This window comes from Coturnix japonica, chromosome 1 (assembly GCF_054131305.1).
Source record: "Coturnix japonica strain WE chromosome 1, WE-NBRP24, whole genome shotgun sequence".
In the NCBI taxonomy this organism is placed as follows: Eukaryota; Metazoa; Chordata; class Aves; order Galliformes; family Phasianidae; genus Coturnix; species Coturnix japonica.
Genome location: NC_140663.1, coordinates 125,636,788 through 125,662,100, shown reverse-complemented (window position 1 = coordinate 125,662,100; position 25,313 = coordinate 125,636,788). Strand labels below are relative to the sequence as shown.

At 44.0% G+C, this 25,313-nt stretch overlaps 2 protein-coding genes across 16 annotated transcripts in view; both read right to left on the bottom strand.

Annotated features, from left to right (window-relative positions):
* Positions 1-2,121, bottom strand: part of LOC107306461 (E3 SUMO-protein ligase RanBP2-like) — a 29,597-nt gene extending 27,476 nt beyond the window's left edge. For all 4 annotated transcript variants that reach the window (XM_085552124.1, XM_085552091.1, XM_085552102.1 and 1 more), the window contains exon 1: positions 1,884-2,121. In XM_085552124.1, coding sequence (XP_085408250.1) covers positions 1,884-1,958 — 75 coding nt within the window. In that variant the 5' untranslated portion in view covers positions 1,959-2,121. The remainder of the gene's footprint in view (positions 1-1,883) is intronic.
* A 1,625-nt stretch (positions 2,122-3,746) lies between these two features.
* The window catches only part of LIMS1 (LIM zinc finger domain containing 1), a 51,823-nt gene continuing 30,256 nt past the window's right edge, over positions 3,747-25,313 (bottom strand). For 5 of the 12 annotated variants that reach the window (XM_085552210.1, XM_015849714.3, XM_032441976.2 and 2 more), the window contains exons 2-11: positions 16,758-16,917; positions 12,178-12,244; positions 9,842-9,962; positions 9,363-9,512; positions 8,888-9,038; positions 8,309-8,401; positions 7,104-7,152; positions 6,037-6,112; positions 5,586-5,782; positions 3,747-5,245 (exon numbers count right to left, since the gene is read on the bottom strand). In XM_085552210.1, coding sequence (XP_085408336.1) covers positions 5,629-5,782; positions 6,037-6,112; positions 7,104-7,152; positions 8,309-8,401; positions 8,888-9,038; positions 9,363-9,512; positions 9,842-9,962; positions 12,178-12,244; positions 16,758-16,913 — 1,017 coding nt within the window. In that variant the 5' untranslated portion in view covers positions 16,914-16,917 and the 3' untranslated portion in view covers positions 3,747-5,245; positions 5,586-5,628. Of the gene's footprint in view, positions 5,246-5,585; positions 5,783-6,036; positions 6,113-7,103; positions 7,153-8,308; positions 8,402-8,887; positions 9,039-9,362; positions 9,513-9,841; positions 9,963-12,177; positions 12,245-16,757; positions 16,918-18,525; positions 18,832-25,313 lie in introns of those variants that run through there. The other 7 variants (XM_085552229.1, XM_085552200.1, XM_085552220.1 and 4 more) reach the window with 3 other exon arrangements.

Genomic DNA, 25,313 nt, shown 5'->3' with positions numbered 1-25,313 from the left:
CTTTTTCACCTTTTACTCACAGAGTGCTCAAGTTCAAGTTAACTTGGACTGATAACATCAGAACTGAATTACTGCACTGAAGAAATATTTTTACCCATGTGAATGAGCTGGAGAACTAGGAAGTCATGAGCAAAAACTGAACAAAGCGACAGAGATCTAAAATCTGGGCTCCAAGCGTCACTCCCGAAGTAAATTCTGTTTGAGAATTGGGAATACTGGAACTAATTATTACATCTATGACTCCAAATGTGAAACAAGTTCCTACAATCTAAATACACTTCAATTTAGTCTCCAATCCTCTTCCCACCCTGAAGCAATTCCTGATAATTTCTACAACTGAATTCCAAAGAATGCAGGTCTCCCTATTTTTCAGTCCGCGTTGTGAAGTAAAACATGGATACAATGACATGCACCAGACCAGAATCATGTTTGATATCTCCTTGTAAATGAGGTTGGAAAGAAGCTTCAAAATAATTATTCCAGCCTTGTACAACCCTCCTCCTCAAAACCAACACAACTACTTCCATCATTGACTGCACTATACAGCCAGCCATAAGCATCACTGAAAAGCTGAAAACAAACCCACAGCAGTTGGCCTTGAGCACAGCAAAAGGAGAGGGAATATTTTTCTGCTGAGCCCCACAGGGATACCAACACTGCTGAAGACTATCTCCGAATTTGGCAGTGATACAGTCAACATTGTGTAGCCTAAACAACATCAAAGCCAACTGAACAAAGTGACAGGACAACTCCACTGCGGTTGGAGAAGGTCAAAATGAGGAGGCACGCAGGCCTTACACTCACATAAAGGCCCTGCTGCATCGTGGTGTGCATTCACACTGTACAACACACTGCTCGATACTCCATGTCTGCAATAAAACCAATTTGGAACAGCAGAGAGGGACCTTTCCAGATTAAACTGCCCATATGAACCGCATCAGTCGGCTCACTATGACCTGCACACCATTTGCCAGATATCAGGGCATCACCTGTCTGCCCACTTACTAACACACAGGAGCAAAGCTGCTTCTCCCCTCCTCTCACACAGTATCACAGTCTCGTGCGGGTTGGAAGGGACCTTAGAGATCATCGAGTCCAACTCCCAGGATTCGAGCCTCCTGTGTAGCAGAGCGGCACTTCTACACACTCCTCTCCCTTAATTATTACTGACGTTTCACAATGCTGTCACAGGGGCAGAAAAAACAACCACACAACACACCAAAGAAATCCAAAAGCTTACGAACACGCGTTCCTTGGTTCCTCAACAGAGGGAAGGCTGAAAACTCGGGAGCTATTCCTACAGAACAAGAGCGATCCGTACTTCGCCACTCTGGTGGGCTCCTTCCAAAGCTATCGAGGGCTCATCAGGTTTAAGAAGCGCGCAGCTGTGGCAAACCACGTTTCCAAGGAGGCAACTCCGCGCCCACCCTCCCTCCATCCCTCCCAGCAGCTTCTCTCGGCTTCCACTCCCCACCCACCCGACTCCACGAGCCCCTGAGTAAGCTCTGACTCACTCCCGGGAGCGGGAACACCACGACCCCCCCTCCCCCTCACAGAATCACAGAATGACCCGGGTTGGAAGGGACCTCAAGGATCATGTAGTTCCACCCCCCCTGCCGAGCAGGGCCACCAAACATACACATTTACTAGATCACCCTTAGGATAAAGCCGCAAAGCGCCGCCCGGCCGGGCAGCCCCACACGCGTTTCCCGCGCACCCAGCCCCGCCGGCCCCCACCAGCCATCCCGGGCACCAGCAAAGCCCACAGCCGGCCCTCAGCCCCGGCACCCCGCGGAGGGATGGGGCGGGAGGGCAGCAGACCCTACCGCGGCCCAGGGGAGGCCGCGAAAGCACCGCCGGCAGTGCCGGCTCACAGCACTCACCTCTCTAGGAGAGGAGGCGGCGGCCTGCACGGAGGCGACGTATCTCTCCACCTCGGGCTTCGTGCGCCGTATCATGGCGCCGAGCCCGGCCGTCCGGCCGGCACTCGTCGTCAGTAACCGCGCTGGGCCTCAACAGGAGAAAGAGGAAGCGGCGGAAGGCTGACACTCCTGCGTTACGCAAGTTCCCGCTCCGCAAACGGCGCAACGCCCTGCGCTGCCCAACGCGGACACGACAGACGTCACAGCGCGGGGCGGGGCGGCGCAGGCGCCGAACGTACGCATGCGCTTTGTGAATACCGGACGGCGGGAAGTTGAGCTGTGGAACGTTGGGCCGTTCGATTTCAAAGCTGCTTCTCACAGCTTCCTTGTCCTTCTGTGGGCACGCTCCAGGGTCTCAATGTCCCTTCCAAGAAGGACATTGAGGCCCTGGAACGCGTTCAGAGGAGGGCTACAAAGCTGGTGAGGCGTCTGGAGCACAGGCCTTATGAGGCGAGGCTGAAGGACCTAGGATTGTTCAGCCTGGAGAAGAGGAGGCTCAGGGGAGACCTTATAGCTCTCTATAACTTCCTGAAGGGAGGTTGTAGTGAGCTGGGGGTTGGCCTCTTCTCTCATGTAATTGATGATAGAACTAGAGGGAATGGTTTTAAGCTGTGCCAGGGGAGATTCAGGCTGGACATTAGGAAGTATTACTTCTCGGAAAGGGTAGTCAGGCATTGGAATGCACTGCCCAGGGAGGTGGTGGAGTCACCGACCATGGGAGTGTTCAAGACACGTTTGGATGTTGTGTTGAAGAATATGATTTAGACAGGAAGTATTGGTAATGGTTGGACTAGATGATCTTATAGGTCTTTTCCATCCTTGATAATTCTGTGATTCTGTAATAAAATCAGCCTCAAAGCATCTACATCTATGTGAAATATTTATAGTACTGACAGGCCAGGAAGTGAGCTTCAACGACAAACCTGTAATTGTCCAGGCTGCCTAATTGCTAGCTCACTCCTTGGCCCTGTTTTGCTCTTCTTTTAGTTAATGCTCTTGGATGACAATAACCATGGTTATTACTTCAATGATAGTTTACTCCAAAGACAGCTGCTGAGTGATCCATGGCACGGTCCAAAATCTCAACAGTGTTACTATTTTGCTTTTTATGTACACTTTTTTGGGGGGGGAATCTTCCAGTCATGAACACAGCAATGGCTGCATTCTGCTACTCACAGAATCACAGAATTGTAGGGGTTGGAAGGGACCTCTAGAGATCATCGAGTCCAACCCCCCTGCCAAAGCAGGTTCCCTACACCACGTCACACAGGTAGGCGTCCAGGCGGGTCTTGAATATCTCCAGAGAAGGAGACTCCACCACCTCCCTGGGCAGCCTGTTCCAGTGCTCCGTCACCCTCACTGTAAAGAAGTTCTTCCGCACATTCGTGCGGAACTTCCTATGCTGTACTTTCATCCCATTACCTCTAGTCCTGTCCCCACGCACTTCTGAACTGTTACTGCATGGAACAACCATATACAATAATGAAGTAAAAAAAACAACAAACCCTATCTAGCAGTAAACTGGAAGTCTGGGATGAACATTACAGTGAAAAGAGAAGAGAGTAAAATCTGGGAGGAAGATGTGCCTCTTCAACTTATTTTCTTTCAGAAAACCTGGTGTCAGAGCCAATCAGAATCAAGCTGTTGGTTATGATAAAAACAACAATTTCTTTTTTAAACCTTAAAACTAAAGTGCATATGTCTCCTTTAAGTCCGGACAGTAGAAAAGTTTTACATACATGGTCACAGGTAGAAGCATAGCGAAGGAAAGCTGCCTAGATGCTTTTCCACCCATCTCAAGCACTCATGAAAGAGAGGTGATAAAGGTTTTAATAACATAGCCTTTATTGATGACACAGGAAAGATGTTTTAAAGCATTTGGTTTTCCATAAACAGGGAAGGAAACTTTGCTTGCTACGATGTAATTATATAAAATCGTGTCTCTAATATGAAAACAAAGGTTTGCATACTTGATAACACAGTACCATCGAGAATTTCTAAGTAACGGTATTTTTGACAGAAAAGGGAAAAACAGATTTTCATGTACAGAAGTATAAAACAAGCACAAACATACTACAGTGAATTCTGACTATTTGCAGGCACAGTTCTTGAAGATGGCTGAAGAAACAGATCCTAGTAGGATCAAACTGCATATATTCACACTCACAGTGTAAAAGTAATGTTGCCAGTTAACTCAAATACGCATTTTCATTGCTGTTCCAGAAGTCAGGGAAGCCTAGAAGTTAAACTTTAACCTCAGGCATTCACACTTGAAATGAAATCCTTCTTGCATCCTGCATAATTAAGGCAAATTTTGTTATCTTTTGAGAATACCTCGTACATAGTTTCTGCACAAAAATAAGAAATAAAAATAAAACTATATATATATATATATATATATATATTTAGTGGAACACTGTTACATATGGTCCAGCAGAATAAGGCACAAAAAGTAAATAAAAAGCAAAAGCTGATATAAAAGTTAACGTGTTATTCTGAATGGAATATAGCAAAATTCAAGTAGATCTGAGTATACTCGTTTCTTGCAGTGGGAGTTAGACTTCATATAGATTTTTCATGCTAAGTCTGATGTACAAAGATTCAGCGTGTAAGTACAAACTATCGGAAGTAGGTCATTCGTACAGTGACTGTATTTAGAAATATGGTACTTTTCAAACCACCTTAAACAAGGCTCCTCGATGGGACGGTTGGACCAGATGATCTTATAGGTCCTTTCCAACCTTGTGATTCTATGATTCTATGACTATCTGACTTGAAATCCAAGCATTATTTTTTCTGGAAAATGAGGTATGTTTGGTTTCTTGCCCAGGACATGGGAAATTTTGTATGCATGCTTAATTTGCACACTGATATTTTCATTAATATAATTGACACTACATGCCCCTAACGTCGGGCACGTTGGCACAGTGTGTTTTTGCAGGTACTCACAAGCATATTTTCTCAATCTAAAATTCCTCAGAGGTTACTGTGCACAATGGCTCGCTTGTATTGGTGCATTATCAGGGTGAGTTGAAAGGAGCACGGTCTGTTTATCAACAAATCTGTATATACATGTACTCAGAGAGAGAATGAAGAATTCAAGATGAAAGGCATGCATTGTAATCTGTTGCCTGATTACAGCCTCAGAGTCCCTCCCAAGTAACAGATGTAACATTTTCCTAAGGAAAAGGGAGAGCAGACCAAGTCTTCACTTCCTTCCCACAGTTTCAGCTAATTTCTTCAGTCTTTTCTTCAGCTCTAGAGGAAACTTCTCGTAGCACTTTTTGCAGACAGGCTTCATATCAAACTCAACAAATTTATTTCTAAAACGACATAGCAAGAAAACAAAGTTTTAGTGGATGGGATACTGGAGAAAATGCAGGTTGTATTAATGTGCACAGACAAACAACTGCAACTGCACTTTGTACGTATGTATGAAATTACTTTATATACATTGCAGACTGTGAGTGAAATACTCTGAGTGTGTTATGTCCCTATTTATAACTCTTAAAAAATCTTTCAAACTCAGCTGTAGTGCTAAGCAAACTAAGCTTAAGATAATAAAATAACAATATATCAAGTGGCAGTTTGCTGAAAAACATTAGGCTGTGACAGCCATGAACGCATGCAAAAACATTAAGTAAAAGCATCTGTAGCACTGACCAAAGAAGAAAGGAGCACAGGTGGCGGTGAGGAGAAAAAAAGTTTACAAACAGATGGGCTTTTTCTTTTTCTGCTTCTCTTTCTCTTTCACCTTCGCTTCGCGTTCCCGTTTGGCGAGGCGTCGCTTAAATTCATCTGGCATTTTCTCATAGCAGTGTTTGCAGACAGGTTTTAGATCAATTTCAACAAACTTATCCCTTCAGAGTTAAAGGCAGAAAAAATAAGGGATGAAAAAGGAGAAGAGTTAAGAAGTCTGAACTGAAGGAAGAACGGAACGGGCAGCTGAAAGAGATGTAAATTAGTAAATGGAGCAAGAGGAAGGTACAGGCACATTTCTCAGTGTTGTTCATAGGGCTTTTGTACCGTAACAGTTACACCTACAGCAACATTTCACATTTGAAAGATAACCACTGATACGTTTCGAAGGCATCACACCTATAGATTGACTTACTTGAGCGTTAACTTAGTGTTGCAAGTTGAACAAGCGAAACAGTTCACACACCATGCCTTATTCAGGGCAGACACAACTAGAGCAAGGGAAAAAAAAAATAGGGTAAATCATTAGCATTACCATTCTCATTCACTCCAAGCCCCAGTTCTCTTCATTCAGGATCACAGTAAAGAAGATGCCGCTTCTGGATTGTCGTTCTGCAGGTACAGTCCAGTCCCAAAGTGTGGGGAAAGCGCACATGGAATGTAGGTCTCACCCTATATTTACATGACTATGAACTACTTTATGGCTCCTTTTATATACCAGAGGCTTCCTCCCACTTTGATAATGGCTTTGGCTTAGGTGAGGCTAAGATGTGTTTACTTCAGTCAGGTGAAGCTAGGGACAAAATCACGTGGCATGACTGCATGTGGAATGATTTGCCTTATGGCATTTTATCGTTGATGACAGTCCCAAAAGGCCTACAAAACAATCTCTCCTCCACAAAATTAAAATGCTTCCAGTTATGCCTTCAGAGGACAGTCCTTCCAGGTATGATTCCCTTCTGGTTTTGTGAAATTACCATCAATCTCAATTTTCAGAAGACAGGTGCCTGTGACAGATAGGTGAATATCTCCAGGAACCAAACTGAAACAATGGAAGGCAGGCACTTAAAAAAAATCCCTTACAAAGCCCACCTAAACTGTTCAGTATCTAAATACTTTTCCAAATCTGCGTCACGATCCCTAAATTCATTTGAGGAGATGCCTCTGTGGTCATTCTTTTTGAAGCTGGTGGGGGCAGAAAGCTTTCTCTGCATCTCCCAGCATCCCTGGCCTTGGTTATTACTTAAAAGGTTTCCAGCTGTTCTCTTTAGCTCCTGTTTGATCTTCCATCATCATGAAACACCTGCTGTAAGGTCTTCTTCCCATTTGGCCTCTAACTAGTCACATCTATCCTAATTTCTGATAGAGAGAATGCTTCTTTGTGGTTTAATGGGAGCAGTCAGGGATTCAAAATTCCTTCCACTTTTACAAAGAACTTTCATCAAAACACAACATTAAGAAAACAGCTAGAGAACTGCTTACCATCTCCTTCAATCACACGATTGCAATGGAAACATACATCGCCAAACAGCTGAAGAGGAAGGAGAAGCAATGAATTTTTAATGTAATGATTTTATTGACAGTAATTTCTCAACTGTATTTCAATAGCTGTCCTGTTTATTTCAGTTTAAATAAAGGAGAATGATGGCAAGTCTGATTTGGGTTTCCAATTCAATCTTGCATCATTTTATCACAAAAAGTCTTTGTAATATTAAAGATGAAAACATTTATTTGCATCTGTTTGACCCTCTACAAATATGGTTTTGTTCTGCTTTTTCCCTAATTCTGAACATTAGAAGTTCAGCAAAGAAGAGTCACATACTTGTTTTTAGTAACCATCCAGCTGAACATCTGTACATCCATTCAACACACAGCTCTTGCCTGGTGTATGTTCTTGCTCTATCGTGACTGCAATACTATTGCTAATAATGTCCTGGCATTTATTGTCTGCAGAGATGCCAGCAATATTTCAATCACCTGCCCTTCATCGCTGACAAATTAAGGATCCATCTGTAATTAGCAGACGCCTTACAACTCCCAAATGTAACCCTCCTTTATTTATCCAAGCAAAGGCATGTACATGACACCTTGCATTTGGCTTCCAAAGAAGAAAGGTCTATCCATTATGCTGCTGGACTCCCCAGTCAAAGGAGTCTGGAGGGAAATGCTAAAACTCCATACACCTCTTATTTAAAGGCAAGTGGTCACTAGGTGGTGTCCTCTGACAAATTTAGTCTTTGTTAGTCTTCAGCAACTGGTTGAAAGAGCTACTTGATGCAGCGTATCTTAACACACGGTCATCTTAGAATTGCATCTGTAAGGAAGACCTCACTACTCAAAGACTTTGTGTTAAACCACAGCTCCTGAGTGGCAAATCATCTTTATGTTCTTGGGGAAAAATGGATGCTCTGACGTTACAGACGTATAAAAGCTTGAAATAGCTCAACATAAGCAATGCTAAACTTGAAGAACAACTAGATTCTGATTAGCCCAGCTATCCTTTGTGAATTACATACAGTTTGCTCTTTTAAATGCAAACCTTACCTATAGAGAAACCCATATAAACTGACTGCAGTGGAACACCCACTGATCAGCTTTACTCTCACAGGTGATCATAAGAAAACAGGATCTTCCCAGTTTTCCATCCCCCGTTAATCAAACCTATTTTAAAGAACATGCAACCTTACCTGGTTATAGTGGGTCTCACAATATGCCAAGCCTTTTCTCTCATAATGACGATGACCCAGGAATGGCTTTTCACATTTTGCACAAACAAAATGCTACGAAGGAAATCATGGATTTTTTTTTAATATATCTTGTCAATAATGTTTTTTTCAAGAAAACAAACAGACAATCCCTATACTGCACATGATCAAACCCTACTGAGCTCGCTGCGCCATCTTGAAAACAAGAATTACAACTATTGTTTTGTACTTTCAGATCACTGCCTTGAACATTTCATTTCCTTGAACAGTTTGTCATAAAACTTTACTGCCTTTCCATGTATTCTGCTTCTCACTTGGTGACATCTTCTTCTACAAGGACCTTGCAGTGCTTCCTTGGACTACTGACTTTAGCTCTGCAGGCAGAGGTCTTTTCTCAGTGGAAGATCAGACATATGAAGGTTGAAAATGGGATTAGTGGATGCATTTGCTGATCACTGCTGCATACTTTCCTAATCCTTCCATGGAAACTGATTGTTGATATTCCAGTTAAGTATGTTAATGTTTACATTTGTGAAAGACAATGCGTCAGCTGATGTTTACCTCCACGTGCCACTGTTTGCCCATAGCATTCACCACACGTCCTTCAATTGGTCTTCTACACGCTCCACAGATGGGGACACCCATTTTGTCATGGCAGGGTAAGCAATATAATTCTCCCTTCAGCTCACGAGCATCAGCAGTAAGTTCCTTCCTGTTCAAAAATTCATTAATTGAGCGCACGAATAAAGAAACTGAACAATTTCAACCAGACATAACCACAGAATCACAGAATGACGTGGGTTGGAAGGGACTTCAAGGATCATGTAGCTCCAACCCCCCTGCCTGGCGGGGCCACCAAACATACACATTTACTAGATCAGGTAAATGTGTATAACCAGACACGTATCTAGTAGCAAGGCACTCAGAACTCATCCCTTCTGCCTGCTGTACAGTACTGCTTTCCACTTTAAAACATAAATGGGTGAAGCAAATAAAACCAGCATTCTCCTGTTTTCTTTTGTGGAACTCAAGTTACCCGCAGTTTGCACAGTTGAAATGATCAGGGTGATAAGGATCATTTTTGAAAATGAGAGGTTGTTCGTCAATAATGGCATGGCACTTCTGGCAAATGTACTTTCCCAGGCCTTTGGCTTTTTCCTTGTTATGGCAAGTACGGCAGAGATGTCTGTAACAACATAAAAGAAGACAGGTTAAATACCGGCACCTGTTACAAATCAAGCATCAAACAAACTCATTTCTATCAGTTCAAGGTACAAAACACACACTTGAGAAGAAATCTGGTGTCGAAGTAACTAAGTAGTTAATATTTTATGTGCATATTTTAAGGTATCCACTCTTAGTTTTGTGATGCATTCTTAGACCTTTTTCTCATAAAAGACACTTCAGTCAGTCCATCTCAGCAGGAAAGCTTTAGGAACCACAACCTCTACATCTCTCACAGCTTTCATTTCATTGTCACCATGATCAGTGATAGAAGGAAGGGTGAAGACCCACCTGCCAGCATTCTTGACAAATCCAATATCTGCCAATACTTCGTGGCAGATATCACAGCGGAAGCAATCTGGATGCCAACTGTTGTTCATAGCTTTAATGACACGACCAATAATGAACTCACCTGTAGGAAACACAGTAAGAGGGTGTATAATACCATGCTACACAAAGTTATAAGAAGCCTGCAACCAAATCACTAGAATTATTTCATCATTTTCTGCCTTTCTCTTCTTCTAGAAAAGGACACTTTTGAATTGTCATTCACACAGTGTCGGCTTCTACTCCACTAGGTCTATAATCAAGCCTTGAAAGGGCTCCATATTCAAAGCACAACAGAACCGCGTTTGGGCAGACTTGACTCTACTGCAAGAAAACTCCTGGAGTCAAAGTACAAAGATACAGTAGGAGAATGCACTTACTAAATAGCAAATCCAACACACGCACTGATTTCTGATCTACTACCAAATCTTGTCCTGTGAGGCACTGAAAAAGTGAGAAAACTACCATTTCATATTCTCTACTGCACAGCCATGCCAAACATGCATGTTGTTCTCTGTGTACACATTGCAGTCAAGGTCCCTGAGCAGTGCAAGCACTGCCTAAAATATGTTTGGAGCTCAGCTTCCTGGTGCTGTGAAAGGCTGAATCCTGGCTCTACAGAGCCTACAAATCAAACAGCTGCCAAAGAGAAGCGATCAGGCCGATAACAGATATAAATGAGATGAAGTCTAACACGCAAGTCTGTGGCATTCCCATGAAGTCATAGCTTTTCAAGAATAAAACTGGATGGTCTCTAGAAGTGTCGGAAAAGCCTGAGGCATCACTGCTGACAACAGCACGGTTGATTTTGGCTACTCTCACTACATTCAAAAACCGAAAAAGCCCATTTCCAGGCAGGATCCATGGAGTGCTGTGGTAAGTGAGCAGTGACCTGGGAGGCAGTCCAGCCAGCCAGTCACACCCTCCAGCAAATTCACTTTCTGTTGGAACAAGTCAGTACATAAAACTGATGAGGTTTTAATAGAGCTGGTGCTATGAGGAATCAGAAGCAGCAGAAACTAATGAGCTGTGGCAGCTGGGAGGGAAAAGTCCTGGAGATACATGGTGTAGCTCCTTCATAAACCTGCCAGAGACCAAAACAGTTTCTGTTCTCCCTGAGTGCTGCAGATGTGAAGTCTCCTCTGCCAAACTCCCCAAAGAGAAGCTAGGAGCAGATCAGCAATAGGAGCAAATCAGCGACAGAAGAGGACAGGACAGCAGAGCTCTGCCTTGTATGGACAGTGCTGGTGTGCAGGAAGAGCACTGCTTTGTGATTCAAGGGGTTAGACAAGAGGATTCACGAAAGTCCTTTCCAGGCCAAGAGCAGGAAAGGAGAAGGGGAAGCTGTGGCACACAAGAGCAGGAAGAGAACAAAGGAGGGAGACTGCAGAGTAACTGGAGGAACACAAAGGTCCCTCACACTTGGGAAGTGACTGGACTGTAGAGGGAACAAAGCAGTTCCTCCTGGTTTGTCACACGCTTCAGGTTCATTCAGATATCACCACTGAGCTCTTTCTTCCTCTTCCCCTGCTTGTTCAGATCTGCAGCTGAAAATCCAAAGGTCCAGAACATCTGCTTCCCCCGCTTCCAGCATCTGACCCCTCCCTCTGCACAAGGGAAAGGCCTTACTAAGATAAGCGAAAGTTGTAGCAGCTTGCCCAGGTGCCTCAGAAATATAAGATCAAACAAGGATACAGCAATGACTTCTCAACCCTGACCAAGCAAAACGTGTCACAAACAGAAAACTCATTGTAAAAGAAAACTTGCAGTTGGTTACAGCATAGCAGACATGCAAGCATTTGTTCAATAGCAGCAAGTAAAATGCAGCCCTCGGTGTTACATAGTAGACAACAGATGCTAAAGCCTTAAAGGGATCTGTGTCAAAAATGTCCTCCTCTGCTTCTGTGGAGGACAACATGGATAGGTTACAATTATCAAAATAGATTAAGACTTGTGAGAGGGTTTCAGCTGCTTGAGAGGGGATGCATGTGAGTACATGCATGTGGATGTAGAAAATCAGGAGCTCGTGAATGAACTGCCCATTGAGTCACTGGATGAACAGTTAAACTACTCATGCAAAGAATGCAACCTTTTTTTTTTGTTTGTTTTTTAAACCTCCTGTTTGGTGACCTTTAAGAAAAGCAGCTCCCTAAGTTCACTGAAGTTCATTCTGGAAGTCCAGCTGTGTGGGGCCACCTCCCAGAGGAGATACAACAGGGCTGCACATCTTCCCCCAGCAACATATGTTGACTTCCCATTTGTGATCGGTGTGAAATATTTCACCTGAATGTAAAACTTACCACACTGGTGGCAGCAAGGGGCAAAAAGCATTTGAAAATCATGTTCGCAGTACTTCCTCCCTTCGAACTGCAAATGGAAAACAAGGCAAGAGAGGTTAGCAGCGTGCCCTTGACATAAATACTGTAACACAGCAGGTTGTTTCCACAAGCAACTGAGTAGCAGAAGATAAGGATCTGCATAATAAGCAAACCAGACCACGTGCTAGAAAAACAGGCACGAAATTCACCCACCTTAATTCAGATAATAGACAGTATGTGTTGTCAGTACAACAGTGTTCCTTTAAAATTGCTGATTGTAACCCACCTTCTTTTACACAGAATCACAGAATGACTGAGGTTGGAAGGGACCTCAAGGATCATGGAGTTCCAACCCCCCTGCCTGGCAGGGCCACCAAACATACACATTTACCAGATCAGGTTGCCCAGGGCCCCGTCCAACCTGGTCTTGAACACCTCCAAGGACGGGACATCCACAACCTCCCTGGGCAGCCTGTTCCAGGGCCTAACCACTCTCCTAGTAAAGAACTTCCCCCTAACATCCAACCTTTACATCACAACAGATGCCCGAATTTTGAGAGACTAAGAAAATCTGATGCAGACAGAATTCTATGCAGGAAATCAGCTTTTGAAAAGCTTTCCTGGGGGGAAGCATTTTCCCCGAACCCATTTGATCCCTTTCTCACTCAGTGTTTCCTGTAAGGATGGCCCAGCACACTAGAGGAAGTAAGTCTGGGGGAAGGAAGAACACCCAGGGACAGAAATCTTTGCAATTCAGGGAGCACTGCAGGCAAAACATTAAAAAGAAATCATGCTTTTCCTTCCCAATGCTTGTCTGAGGAAATTTTAAAGAACAAAATTCTCTAAGCCGACTAGATGAAATAAGGAGCTGATCTGAGGGGATCTGGAGCTGAATTTTCTCAAAGCTTAGAGAAGTTCAGTTGTAGTTCATACAGGAAAAAAAAAAAAAATCTGGAAAAAAAATAAGGTATGGCACTGCATTAACAATCTAACTGAGGAATATGTAAGAACATGTAGGTAAGTATGCCCTAAAACGGTGGGAAATGTTTAGATACCTTCAGGCGCACCACTGCTAGACACAAATGGCAGCTAGCATGTTAAAACCAGACAGATCATATTAGGTATGTTTGGATTTGAATGTCTTAAGTTTAAAAAACTGGAAAGAAGCAGAGCAGGAAAACCCCACAAATTAAGTTTTGATGCATGGATAGAAAATACAGCTATATCTTTTTACTCTCTGAAATTTCAAGGACCAACTAAAACATAAGTGCAGTAGTACAGTGCAATCCTTAGGCAGGACTTAATGCAACCACCTATAAGTCACTGCAAGCACGAGATCAGAAACTTTATTCCTGTGCTCAGCCTAAATCTCCCCTACACAAGGATCAGAAAGATGTGTGCTCCACAGTCTCTTTTCAGAAGCCTATTCCAGCAATTCATCAAGGGCTTTCCAACGTAATACTCTAAAACAGATGACCTTTTAATTGGAAGTAGTGCTTGTGTCATTATTTTTTTAATTAAGAGACAGAGGACTATTAATGTCCCAGAGAGTAATGGAAACTATTAGTTCATTGAGAACTGTGCTTCCTGCCAAATGTAATTCTTTATAAACTGAAAAAACAACCCCACCACCAAAAAGCTTCCAGCCTGGTGTAAACAGTTGGTACACTGGGAGATGCAGATGTTTGCTTGCATTTCAGAGCCACAAATTGATTTGGGCAGACCAAAGAGGTTTCTTGTCAGGCAGGTTGGTTACTATATGCTTTTGTTTATATTTTCAGCATTGATCCAGGTTTATAAATACCTGAGGTGTGGGAGCCATAGTGGTGAGGCTGGTCTCTTTTCAGTAGTGCGTGGGGACAGGACTAGGGGTAATGGGATGAAACTTCAGCATAGGAAGTTCCACACAAATGTACTGGTCTGTGCACTACTGTGTGTTATAAAACTCACTGACGGCAACTACAGGGAAAGCAGCCTTTTGTTGCATTCTGCAGTGACACCAGCTTTTCTTCCTGAGTAGTCTGACTGGTTTCACCTCACCGTGGTGGAGCAAAGCATGAAAACTTATGGCAGCACTTGAGTGTAAATGTGATAAGCAGCTTAATGACTAACTGGGGAAACTCTGCAATTCTTCCGATAGGCACAGGAACAATATTTAACTTCTACAAATCTTTTCCAAGAAACGCTAGCTTAGCTGAACTGGGCACAGAATAAATATCATCTAATGCAGGGCTAACAACAATGCACGTGTTTACCCACGGGGAACCTGTTCAGAAAAACACATTACCTGTCCTTAAGTCCACATGCATCTTTTTAAAGGGTTCATTAAGCCAGTCTGAGGAATATATTCCTTCTGCCTTAGAACCACAGAACATCCTGAATGGAGAGGGAGCCACAAGGATAGAATCATAGATCACTAAGTCCATCTCCTTGCTCCTCACAGCACCACCCAAAAATCAGACCCTGCGTTTGAGAGCGCTGTGACCACTGCCCTGGGCAGCCTGTTCCACGCCCACTTAGTCTCCTCTGCTCTGGGTTTAACGAACCAGCAGGTCCGTCCTCACTCATCTCGCCTTACAGACCCTTCCCCATCTTTGTAGCCGTTCTTCAGATGCTCTCTAATAGTTTTATGCCCATTTTATGTTGCGTGCCCAGAACTGCACAATAATCAAGGTGAGACCGCACTAGCACTGAGTGAGCAACTGCCTTCTCCAGTCACTGTTTCCTCACAAAGATAACAGATCACCTTAATTACTCATTGTCAGCCATCTCCTGAGCATTGGCCAACCTAAGCTTACCCTCTGTCTGCTTAGGGCTGTTCCTGTTCCTCTCTCTCACCTAAATGCTCTGAGACAGTATATTCCCAAGTCACATGCTGAGGTGCTAAATCACACTGCATGAAAGAAGAGCAAGCTTGCCTCCTTCTTCACTTCTGATTTACTTAATGAATATGTGTGTAAACAATGTAACTAAACACCATCAGATCACTTGTCCCTGCCAAACAGGTTCAGCTATGGCCACAGATGTGCAACAGAAAAGCTGTAATATTCCTAAACCAGGTGCAAACTTAAATCTTTCTTTCCATTGCAGCCTCTCTTCTATTCTCTAGGAGACATAGACTGTCTCATATCTCAGAAGACCATTCCACTTCCTGAAAGAGGTCTATGGATTCTCCCACTGTTATTTGAGAGTCAGAAAAATGATGAATAAAGTGCTCATTATTTAGAGAAAAATACATTTTATTGTTTTATGACAGATTTATCAACAAATGTTCTACTTTTAAGATGTATGTATCACCTCACATTTGACTCAGGTCTTAACACGTCAGGGCAGACTCTTTACTGTGCCTGCAAACAGGGAGCAACTCATGATATTAACAATAATAATGCAATGTGTAAGTATCCAAGGGGTGTTTTGTTTTGTCTTTTCTTAATTGCTACTCTTTTGCAGCCCACCTTTTGATGTGTCATGGAGCACTGCTGGCTCATTTGCCACAAATTGTGCAACACTATCTCTACAGCACTGAAAAACCTTTTGATCCTAAAGAAAGGTGAGAGAAAGCAAGCCCAGGAATCCCCTTTGCCAGCCTCTTTTTCCAATTAATACTCCTCTCCCCGTCTCCTAACCATACAGCATGACTCTGTATAATTAAGAATACCCCTGTGGAAGATGAAATGTTGCGCTCTTGACACAATGATGGGCACTGCATGTGAAAGTGGGTTAGAACAGGATTTTCAGAAGCAACTGAACATTTGATAATTGTGTGCACTCTGCCTTTAATCTGTTAGAGCCTCAGTTAGCCATCCACAAACCTCAGGTAATAATTGCCTGTCTCCCATGTTCTACCCTTCCTTACACCTAGGGTTAAAGAAAGGGGAGTGGGGTTTTCCATTGAAAGTATATTAAACTCTGGGTTTACCTGACTCAGGCCTCATCTGATTTTGGCTGTCAACACACCTTGACCTCAGCATGATGGCTTACAGGTCAAGTGATATTTCAGAAGCTGTGCAGGCCTCACTCACTCACTCAGCAATAAACCTCCTAAAGACTGCAGGATGCTGGGATTTCCCTTTGACAACTCTATTCTAAGAATAATGCTTTCCCTGTATTTCTGATACAATATTTTTCTTTACGGTGAGGGTGATGGAGCACTGGAACAGGCTGCCCAGGGAGGTGGTGGAGTCTCCTTCTCTGGAGATATTCAAGACCCGCCTGGACGCCTACCTGTGTGACGTGGTGTAGGGAGCCTGCTTTGGCAGGGGGGTTGGACTCGATGATCTCTAGAGGTCCCTTCCAACCCCTACAATTCTGTGATTCTGTGATTAATATGTAGTATGAAATGAAATGTATATGTATGAAAAAAAAAATCTGCAGAGGGAGAGAAATCTCCAGTAGTTCTTTCCTCACTTAAATAAGGTTATATGCACTGATATGCTCCAAACAGCCATGGAAACATTTCTTCTTCCTTCTCCCCTTTAAAAGGCATAATCTTTTGGAACTCCATTTCTTCCATAGCAGTTGCTAAGGTATCGATCAGCCTGTAATTACTTCTCCCAGCTTACCTCGTAGAAGAGCCCTTCCGGAAACTGCTGGAAGCACTGGGCACACACGAAGCACTGCTCATGGTACAGCTCGCCATTGCTGTTGACGATTTTCTCTGCTGGCGCAAAGCCCCCTCTACAGCGCTCACAGATGGCATTTGCGAGTGCGTTTGCCATGTTGCTGTCACGAAAACAAGAAACAGAAAGAATATGAGTTCCAAAGGCAGCACAACTGATTCTGGTTCTCTATATTTTTCCAAAGCCAATGGCATCAGCCTAATGCTAAGCTGTCCAGTGAAAACCTTTCCATGAACTTAATGACTTGTGGTGATCCCTTAGAAATAAAACTGTTTCCTTCTGGCTCCAAACTCTTTGGAAACAAAATCAATGCGTTATAATAACTATTGGTCATTGTTACAGATGCTGTCTTTTTATGATGAGAATCATAGAATCATAGAACCACCAAGGTTGGAAAAGACCTAAAAGATCATCCAGTCCAACCGTTCACCTATTACTAATAGTTCCCAATAATTAAGGACCTCACATTGGAAAATACAAAGGCTAATTCTAAAATAATTCACAATTCTAGAATACGAGAATACAACAGAATACAACATTAATTCAAAAGCTCTAAACAAGCAGTGTGGAAGAGTTTAAAATATTATACATGGTAGGTTGCTGAAAACCACAGCAGGTAAACAAATCTGTAAAATCACTTCAAGCTATGCACAACTTGTAGAAATAATAAAGTCATAGGATCTTTGGTTGGTTTGTTAGGGTTCATCTCCATAAGAGCAGATTGCAGCTCCTCAGCACCAGACCAAGGACAAGGAGAAGGTAGAAATGCTCTGGCTGCAGTTCTGGGGTGCTCCACCATGACCCAGGCATAGGGCAATGCAAACAGGTGATGCAAAATAAAAGCTCAAATAAATAGCAATTTTGGTTGCTTCTCAAAGGCATGTGACCACAGAATGAGTGTGATAGCTGCAAAGTATCAGGGGGATTAGCAGCTTCACTAGGATTGTGTTCACACATACAACAGTCAGTACAGATGTCTTACACTTAATTAAGGCCCCAGTACCAAAAAAGGGTCACTGTCCTCACAGTGAAACAACGAGTGGCCAAATTTCACAAAGGGGGTCAGGCTGAGGAAGGGTCTATTTCATACTTAAGAGTATCAGCATACTGAAAAACAGCACTGATTATTTGTATAAAGTGTAGCTAAGCATACAGTTAGCCAGTGGTCTACACGGATTACGTATGTTTTCTGAAGGGGGAAAAAAGTCAGACACTTCACCCGTACTCCGTGTTAATCTGAACAAGCAGTATTCACAACATAAACCACGAGCCTCACCATCACCTCACCAGTTCCTGAGTATTAAGGGTGCTAAACTTGCAAGTTACTTAATACTAAGTGCTGTCGGAGAAAAAACGTAATCCAAGTAAAAACACGTATGTAAAAACAGTGATGCATGCAACAGTCCTGCGTTAGTGAAACAGCCTACACGTTCGCCCAAAACAAGCAAACAATCTGAAGTCAGAGACGACTTGGCAAATGCCAACCCTGCTTCAACCCCTGATAAAAACGTCTGACGCAATCACTGATTAAGTTCACAGCACCAGCTCAAATTCTAGTTGATGATTACAACTGGCAACATATCAGACACAGAGCTGTGGTAAAGGCTGCCTTAGAGAATGGCTTACAGAGCCCAGACGGTAAAAAACACAGTGACCATATGCCAATAATGTCACCGCGGTTACAGCCCAGAGCTGAACAGCGCGGACTTACAATTTTGCGTAGAAGTCACAAAACTCTTTGTAGAGTTTAACATCACTGTGCCTACGCTGCAGTTTCGACACTGGTTTCTCGCCTTCATTTCCCGTTGAGTTGTAGGCATTGTGAGAGACGCTGTAAGCGATCTCTTCATTCTCCGGGATCGCATAGGGGTAACCTCTGCGCTGGAAGTCCATGTTCCTCTAGCTGTTATCACGGGTATATATATTCTGTGCTTATATCGCGAGGGAGCTGGAGGCAAAGGCAGCAGAACAATGCGCCGGGCTTCCCCTTGTTCTCAAACCAAGTGACTAACTTTCAGCGCCTCTGTGTCATTGAGCCAGAGCTACCCAGCACCCTGCCAGAGCTTCAAGTTAAAAGCTGTGCTGCGGAGGAGCACATTCCAGCACTGGGCTGTCATGCACACCCAGATGCTAGAAAGGGGCTTTGCTGCTGGCTGCTGATGGAGAAATCCTCTTGGACCCGGAGAGCTGTTTTGTGAGCAACCTATGTGAGCCAAGGTGTTCCTCAGCAAACCTGTCCGCAGGCTTATGTCTGCTGAGGGGATGGAAGTGGATTCCAACAAGGCTTTGTCATGGGCTAACCAGCATGAAGAAGAGGCTTCTGTCATTAGGTAAATACTGTTTCAATGCTTGGGCATATTAATCACACTGTAAAAATGGCCTTTTAATGCTCCACTTATACCTTCTAAGGTATATATGCTGCATTTATCTATAGGCACCTTCCTTCTCATCAGCACTTCACAGAAAGCATAGATACAGAGGGCCAGTTTGTTTTCTGTTTTGCCTCACAGGCTGTTAACTGAAGTGCCAAGTATGCTATAATAGATGAAGGAAATGAAACGGAGCGTGATTTTCAGCACTGTGCTGCATTTAGAACAATCACCTAACACGAGGATGCTCCATAGATTTGAACACTGAAGTAATGCACTGTGGATATCAGGAAAGCGAGAAAGCAAGACCAGGAAGAAAGAAGCAAGAGTGAAAATTAATCATTCCTTCACCACAGAAAGCCCTCCCAATGTTGCAATTATTTTACAGTTATGCTCTCTTCAAAAATCTAAAAAACCTAGCAAATTAAACTCGTTCTTGAGCCTTGAGTGAGCTCTGCACCACATGTCTCAGCACTGGCTGAGGTAACTGAGTGTGTGCCCAGCAGAGGACATGATGCTCTCAGCACAAACCTGGGCTCACACATCACTGTCTTCCCATGGCCTGGCCAATGCAGTGCTACAGATTTTCTTCGGAAAGCAAAAGCAAACAGGCCAGATTTCAGGAATGGGTTTGGTCAGGGTTCTTCCCTTTAATTCCCCTTGGTGGCTTCCAAGCAAGCTGCTCCCATGTGTCATAAGACATCGTGGCAGGTGGGGCCAAGGTAGCATAACCTGTGTGTTTATGCACACACAAGTCTGATTATCCATCTTAGGATCATCAGGAGCCGCAGGTTGTAACAGGCTGAGGAGGCTGGAGCTCAAGCCCTATATTTATCTGCTGTGGGGCAAGCTCTAGACGAAGCAGTGCTTGGGTCATAGCTATAGGTCATGATGACATTGCTGGTGCAGCACTGTGGGAAGCAGTGCTGGAGGGAAAGGCTTCTCCTCCTCCTGCTGCAGCACCCATGTCTTCTGTGCTCCCCGAGGTGCCTTCTGGTTAAAGCAGACTTGTTCTGCAGGCTGCTGGCACTGCTGCCAACTCAGTTACTCCTGACCTCCCTTCCCCAGGAGGGAAGAAAGGAGCTTGCCAGGAGTATAAAAAGGGCCTTCAGGCTACCAAAACAAAACATAGTTTCTACTGGGATGGTCTGGTAATCCACAAAGGCACAGTAACTGATCATCTTTCTCTCTTTTTTTGTCACTTTGCTGCTATGATCTACACCGGGCTGACTAAGACCCTCTGTATCTTCACCAGTAACTCAAGGTAACCCTGAGGTGCCACAGACCAGGGAGTGAGGAGCCACCAGGCCAGGAGGGGCTGCTGGCATCCCCCAGGGCTGGATCAAGACCTACATGCTTTGGTAGTGAGAATAAGGAGAAGCCAGTGTTGAACTGGAGGAGGTAAGCAGGGAGGAAGGTGACAGAGTGGCTCCCACTGGCTCACGGGGGTCTCTGCAGATGCCACAGCTGATGGCTGAGAAGGCAACAAGAGAAAAAGGCAGAGAGAGGAGGGGAAGTGTATGACTGCTGCTGTGAAAAACAGCAGGGAAATCAAATGTGCCGCTTTGTGGTGTCTCCACTCCCACCAGGAAAAACTGCCTGCTGGTGCCAGCAGACAGGGACTCTTACAGAGAAGGCCGGGAGGCTGCGAGCCCTGTTGAGCGCCTTGCTCCATTCCCCAAATAGAAGTGCTCAGCAGTCACTGCTCCAAACAAGGTGCTTGGCAAAAGCAGCTGCTGCTTGGCAGTCTGCCCGCTGCCCTGAAATAACGCTGCTGGCTGAGAGCAAACCTGCTGCATCACCACTGCTTTCAGGAAGCCAAGCACCCCATCGGGTTGGAAAGCAAACAGAATGCAACCCTCCCCTTCCCACAGAGGTAGGGGGTGAATTCACTTTAACTGTTGCATGCAAAATGCAGAATAACTAGAGGAGAAGCTTTGCCTTGAAACCACCGGGACTCTGGAGTGCCACATGCTAATCTCTGCACTGACCTTTTAAGTGTTAATTGGTCTTTTATGTCTTCTTTACTGAAACTGAAAACACTCTTGGGTTCTGCTTGCTGTAACTTCTCATCTCTACAAGCAATTGGAAATAAGGAGTAAATCTTTTCCATAACGAAGATATATGCTATATGTAGGATTATCATGTGCCCAGCACTGCTCTGCTTCTGTTGAAAAGGATTGAAAACCACCTTGAAACCACTGCAATAAAAACCAGGTGAATTCCACGCGCTCCTAAAAGTTTCATCATTTAGCATTAGCCACAGAAAGCATGATTAAGCTTCTGTGGTGGGAGTATAAGCAGGGCAAACAGAAAGGCAACTCTAGCTGTTGCAAATAGTTCAATATAAACGTATTCCAGTATAAACATGTCCAAAATATGCTTTGGTCTCTGCAAGCGGAGAAGGTTCACATTCCATCTCTTCATAAGGAAATGAATACAACTGGAATAATCAGGTATGCAGCACCTTCCCACACAGCTCTTTTCATCAGCTATACAAGCACAGGGAGAAATCAGTCCCTACCAGGGTTCATAGAAAGGGAGAGCAATATTTTTATCGCACTCACTGATAGGGACTGCACATCTAACCTCTCAAAGAGACCCACAGTTGAAAGCAAAGTGAAGGAGAATTGAATGCGGTCAGACAATTGTAAGCAAATTACAACTAAGTGTATGTGTGCTCCTCATCCCTTCCTTAAGGAATGAATTTAAAGTCCAAAAGTGCAAAATTGAGTTTTGCATCTCCTGATGTTTCAAAACTCAAGAAATTTTCCCTCAAAAATCACATTTCCCTAGCACTAATATTCAGCTCACGTCACCCGCTAACGAAGTTCACTACAAATACATCCCTGAATCCTTCATGCAAAGGGAGATATCAGCCTTTGCTCCTGCCCTCGCTGTCTGCCGGCACTGCCTGGAACTAATGCATTTACAGACCAAGCCCTCTGACCTGAACAGCTCACCCAGGAGCTATAATTAATTCCTTGACTAAACGTAATACCCAGCCTGCCAGGAAAGACTTCCATGATGGCTGCGAAGTTCCTTATAGGGCTGAAATGACAGCCAGCAGCAGACTTTTTGGCTGTAAATGATGCTCTTATTATAGCAATGTCTCCACTGGAGACAACACGCTAAGGACTGACCTTCAGCTTAGGTGCTGGGGGACAGCACTTGCTTACCTCCCAAATCCTTCTCAATACTGCCACTAATCTGCACCTTCAGCAGAATTTTTTCACCTTAAGTCTGTTTATCTAGCGTTTTTCTAGCTTATAACAATGAAGCTTTTCACTTCCTGAATTGAATAGTTTGTTTGGGGTAGAAGGCAGCATGTGGCAAAGGAAACGTCTTTTCAGCTGTTCCTCTTTTAATTCTCTTCACTCACACACAAATTAAATTGCAATTGTGAGTCATTCTGGGGTTTGGTTTCCCATTTTTTCCTTCACATGCTCACTGCTGTATCACCCAGCTTTAAAACCAGCAGGAGGGAAGGCAGCTAAGCCATCTGCAATTATTACAGCAAAATTAAGCACTGGCGCTAATATTCAACAGATGAAAGGGAATAGCATAAGCAATTTGTGCTCATAAGAGTCACGCATGAGTCATATATTGAGAGATAAAGCTAATCCAAAGTAGCAGTACCTTTATACTCCATCGTGACAACCATAAAATTTAGTGTAACACAAACCAAGGGGCTTCATCCTGTATTTTATTAGCTGTTTGGGATGGGATGCAGACATTGCAAGTAAGCACAGGATAACGCACACCAAAATTCCGAGCATCGTTTGTACTATGGAAGCATCCCGAGATTCCTGGGTGCAAGGTGAGAGTAGAGGAACTAGGAGATGAGAAAAGAATCAGAGAATGTCACAGAGTGTCTGGGGAGCCCTGGAGTCACCGTTGGCTGCAAGCTGGGATTACCACCCTGGGAAGCCCCATAAAAGGCCTGCTCTCTCTGTCTGTCTCCTGCACTTGGGCACCGCCAGAGCTGCTCCTGCACCTGGAGAGCGTCATGGAACAGAACACGGGTCCCTCGAGGACACCTGTCAGACTGGCACGTGGAACAGCTGAGAGACACCGGAAGAGAAAAACAGGAGAGGAACCCAGTATTGCACCCTTCTCAAGCTTGATTTCCTCAGTGCCTGCACGCTGGTAATTTAATAGGTTGTGACGTTTACATATTAGCTTTCACAATGTAGCCTTCTCTCCTCTGCAGAATAATTCCATGCGTAAATTCAGTCCAGCGTGACGGACTGCATTCAAAGGAGAACTAATTTGTCACGAGGAATAATGAGCAATCACGTTATATTTTCTGCGAGGAATGTTTGATAAGATGCTATCAAAACAGACGAAATCAAAAGCAAAAGGAAATTTGTACTTCCCCAGATAATGCTCTCAGAGCAATCAAGATCCTAATTGCTATAATCACTGATGCTCAACAAATCTGCGGAAATCACTGGCTGTTACAATAAGGCAAACGTAAGAGAAGCAGTAATTTCTGTCACGCAGGCAGTAACCTCCAGTCATTTGGAGTCACAGGAGGTGATAGTCAGGGTGAGCAAGTCAGGTAGAACTGCATTGGAGTTATTATGCAATCTGAAAGACAAGGGGTGAGCAAGAAGGCAAGAAAAATAGGGTGTGTTCGATGTGAGTTATTTTAACCCCTCAAGCAATGAAATGTTAGGCACAAATGAAAAGCACAGCCTCAAGTCATTTGGATATCTCACAAACTCCAAGTACGGCAGTATTAAAATGGAACCATGAAGCACATTTTTGCTGTCTGGAAGCTACCATAATTAATAGCAATAAAAGCTCAATGCTACATCTACACGGACAAGTGCTCTCTTCAATTAGAGCATCTAGCAGATGAGCCAAAGAGCCAAGGATGCCACTGGCCTTTTTGGTAAGGTTTCCATTTACAGATCTGTTCTTTCTGACTTCAGGGACAGAAAGTTATTGGGCAGGACCTGTGGCTGAAACACCTGCACCTATTTGCTGTCTACTGCATGTAGGCTCTCGATAGCAGGCTGAGGAGACCCGTGACACAACCCCCAGCATCTCAAAAGGCAAGGGAGACATTCAGCCCTACCACACTGCCACTGTCTTGGAGCTGGGGAGGGATGGGGGGTGAAGTATTCATGTATTTCTTTTTATTCTCACTTACAAGCTTTGCAGTACAGTCTATCCCCCCAAGGCTGAGTGGGGTGTAAAAATGTGCTTATGTCTCCAATTTCATCTGCGAGGGAGTCTTTGTGCATGAAATTTTGGGGCACATCCACATGCCTGGAGCCAGTGTGTGCAAGCAGGCAGGAGGCTGAACAATCCCAGCAGGAAGTCAGGATTGCCAGTATAGAAACAGCAACCTACTCACACAGCTGTACCCATCCGTGGGCCTTTCCCTCAATTCAGAGAATGTATCAATAATAATAAAAAAGCAGCTCATTTCCCAGCTTGCACACAGTTCAGTAAGTGCTGTGCCCTCAGAGATCTGCCCTACCCTACTTCACTGAGCTGGAAGCTCGCTATTTATGGCTATGAGTGGCTTCTTAACATAATGGTAAGAGCCCAACTATACTGCAATGGTCCTTCCTGGAAAAGGCTGAGGGAAATGTGCTTAGAGACTGACTCATTATAAACTAAACAGCAGATCTGAGAGACAATGATGGGGTCAAACCTTTGGCTGAAGTGTGGGCACAGATGCAGAAGCTGAGGGTCAGCTTCCTGTTATGGAGCTTAGAATCTCACAGCACACAACCTATCACGAGGCTATGTTGACAGAGGAACCTATTTTTATGCTGTAAAAAGAAATGTTTCAAGAAACTTAGGTTATTGGAAATGTAGTACATACATATGTGCTGTACATGTTTAGGAGATGGAGCACAGTGCTTTGCAGCCCTGCGCCCTACGTATGGGAAACCCTAAGGAAATGACCAAGTCAAGTACCTTTTGGCCCAGGATTAGAAAAATACAGTAGTTTAACTGAGAAAGAAGGTTACAGTACTCCGCTCCTCAGGGCTGATATTATGTAGCACATCTGGATTCATGTTCACACAGTATTCAAAGGAGCCAGAACAAAGAGCTTCAGGGAGAAAATACAGGAGAGCATGACAAAGGCAAGGAGGATGGCAAGCTA